At 35.2% G+C, this 2,857-nt stretch overlaps 1 protein-coding gene across 9 annotated transcripts in view; it reads left to right on the top strand.

Moving 5' to 3' along the window:
* The window catches only part of LOC106868354 (N-acetylated-alpha-linked acidic dipeptidase 2), a 1,027,134-nt gene that overhangs the window by 1,011,778 nt on the left and 12,499 nt on the right, over positions 1-2,857 (top strand). For all 9 annotated transcript variants that reach the window (XM_052970677.1, XM_052970676.1, XM_052970678.1 and 6 more), the window contains 2 exons: positions 122-215; positions 1,694-1,949. In XM_052970677.1, the coding sequence (XP_052826637.1) occupies positions 122-215; positions 1,694-1,949 (350 nt within the window). The remainder of the gene's footprint in view (positions 1-121; positions 216-1,693; positions 1,950-2,857) is intronic.

Here is a 2,857-nt window from a genome sequence, read left to right as displayed (position 1 = left end):
TCTGTATAGACTGTCCATCTTTATATGTTGTTCTCAGTAAAGTAACATAAAGACTTGACTCGCTCTTTTTTCAGTGTCTTTCATTATATATCATTATTTATTGCTTTACTTTTATTTCCAGTGTTTCTCAGCTTCATGGTGATGGTGACCATTCCCCATTTCTTTATCAACTGGGCATCCCATCTTTAGCCCCAGCTTATATGTACAACCAAAATGTAAGTAATTATTATTATCATTTTTATTATTATTATTAATATTATTATTATTATTATTATTATTATTATCATTATCATTATTATTATCAAGGCGGTGAGCTGACAGAATTGTTAGTATGCCGGGCAAAATGCTTAGCAGCATTTCACTGATCCTTACATCCTAAGTTCAAATTCCACCAAGGTCGACTTTGTCTTTCATTCTTTTGGGGTTGATAAATTAAGTACCAGCGGAACAGTAGAAAGGATTATTATTATTAAGGCTGTGAGCTGGCAAAGTCATTAGCACACCGAGCAAAATGCTTAGCAGCATTTCATCCGTCTGTACGTTCTGAGTTCAGATTTCGCCTGGGTCAACTTTGTCTTTCATCCTTTCAGGGTCAATAAATTAAGTACTTGTGAAACACTAGGATCGATGTAATCGACTAGTCCTCTCCCATCAAATTTCATGCCTTTAGTAGAAAGGATTATTATTATAAAGAAGAAGAAGAAGAAGAAGAAGAAGCCAGTGAGTTAGCAGAATTGTTAGCACATCAGGAAAAATACTCAGCAGCATTTCGCCTATCTTCATGTTCTGTGGTCAAATTCCCCTGACATCAACCTTGTCTTCCATCCTTTCAAGATTGATCAAATAAGTACCAGTTGAGCACTGGATCAATGTAATCAACTTAGCCTCTCCCCAAAAATTGCTGGTCTTGTGCCCAAAATTTGAAACCATTATTATTGTTATTGTTGTTAAGGTGGTGAGCTGGCAAAATTGTTAGCATGCCAGACAAAATTCTTAACAGCATTTCATCCATCTTTACATTCTGAGTTCAAATTCTGTTGAGGTTGACTTTGCCTTTCATCCTTTCAGAATCAATAAAATAAGTACCAGTTGAGCACTGGGGTCGATATAATTGACTAGACCCCTCCCCTTGTAAAATTTCAGCCCTTGTGCCTATAGTAGAAAGGATTTAAGGCAGCAAGCTGGCAGAATGATTAGCATACTGGATAAAATACTTAGCAGCATTTCTTCCATCTTTACATTCTGAGTTCAAATGCTACCAAGGTCAGCTTTGCTTCTCATCTTTGTGGGGCCAATAAAATAAGTACCAATTGAGTACTAGGGTGGATGTAATCAACTAGTCCCCTGACCCAAAATCTCAGGCCTTGCGCTCATAGTATAAAAAATTGTTGTTGTTGTTATTGTTAAGGCACTGAGCCTGTAGAAATGTTAGCAGACCAGACAAAATGCTGCCAAGCATTTTGTCTGTCTCTACGTTCTGAGTTCAAGTGTCACTAAGATAGACTTTGCCTTTCATCCTTTCAGTATCAATGAAATAAGTACCAGTTGAACACTGGGGTTGGTGTAATCGACTAACCACATACCCAAAATTTCAGGCCTTGTATCTATCGTAGAAAGGATTATCATTTTGTAGAAACAGACCATGTTGTTGTTGTTGTCAGGTAAACTAACTCTACTGTTTTTTCACTTGCAGGTGTATCCATATCTCCCAACCTACCCAGCTTATAATACCTTAGTGGATACATTTGATTACTTACGGAATTTCATAGACAGGGATCTCACTCTTCATATGACGGTAGCCAAAGTCGTGGCTGAAGTAATTCTTCGATTGTCCGACTCTCTCATTCTCCCACTGGACGTTAACAACTACGTTTGGCATGCACTCAGCGTTGGACGTGAAATGCTAGGACGGTTTAACAGAACCTATGAGGAAGCAGGAATATCATTAAGTTAGTATTACGTTTTTCTTATTTATTTGTTAAATTCAGAATCTATAATTTAACTGAAGCATTGTCTTATATATTAATATATGTGTTGTATAAGTGTTATCATTTTGCATATATATATAAATATATAACATTTAAATAATAAGGGTAATAAATTGGATAAAAATTACATTAATACATTAATGGTGAAACCATGGTCTACGATTAATTCTTTATTTTGTATATCTTCATTTGTCCTGCTCGTTCATGTTCTGGTGTATGCTGAATTTCCCTAGAGAACATTTTTTCTTTTGTGGTTTGACCGTAGATGGTCTATTTCTAGCATAATGGATGCCCACTTAGTGGTCATCCCTTCTTATATATATATATATATATATATGAGGACACATGGCCTAGTGGTTAGGGTGTTGCACGCACAATCACAAGATCATGGTTTTAATTCTTAGAGCAGTGGTGTGTTGTATTCTTGAGCAAAACACTTCATCTCATGTTGCTCTATGATCACTTCAGCACCTGTTATGTGGGACATCATGTACCTGTTCAGGCAACATCAATTTGATGGAGGGAGCGAGCTAACATACAGCACATTCAGTTGATCATTATAAACAAATCATTTGTGCAGGTAGTTTGGCAAAAGTTGAACACTCCTACATCATCTTTGACAGGAGATTCCATCATATATCATATATATAGAGAGAGAGACAGGCAGATAGAGACATACATATATTTAAGCACACCATTGGAGGTATGACTGTGAGGAAAATGTGTTTTCTTAATGTGTTATATATATATATATATATATATATATATATAGAAGCAATTTGGGAGATAAACAAATTAGACGCATCAAATATATTAAATACATCATATATAATATATATATATATATATATATATATATATATATATAT

This window comes from Octopus bimaculoides, chromosome 9 (assembly GCF_001194135.2).
Source record: "Octopus bimaculoides isolate UCB-OBI-ISO-001 chromosome 9, ASM119413v2, whole genome shotgun sequence".
Lineage (NCBI taxonomy): Eukaryota > Metazoa > Mollusca > Cephalopoda > Octopoda > Octopodidae > Octopus > Octopus bimaculoides.
Note: the sequence above shows the minus strand (reverse complement) of the source record. Positions and strands in the feature narration are given on the sequence as shown.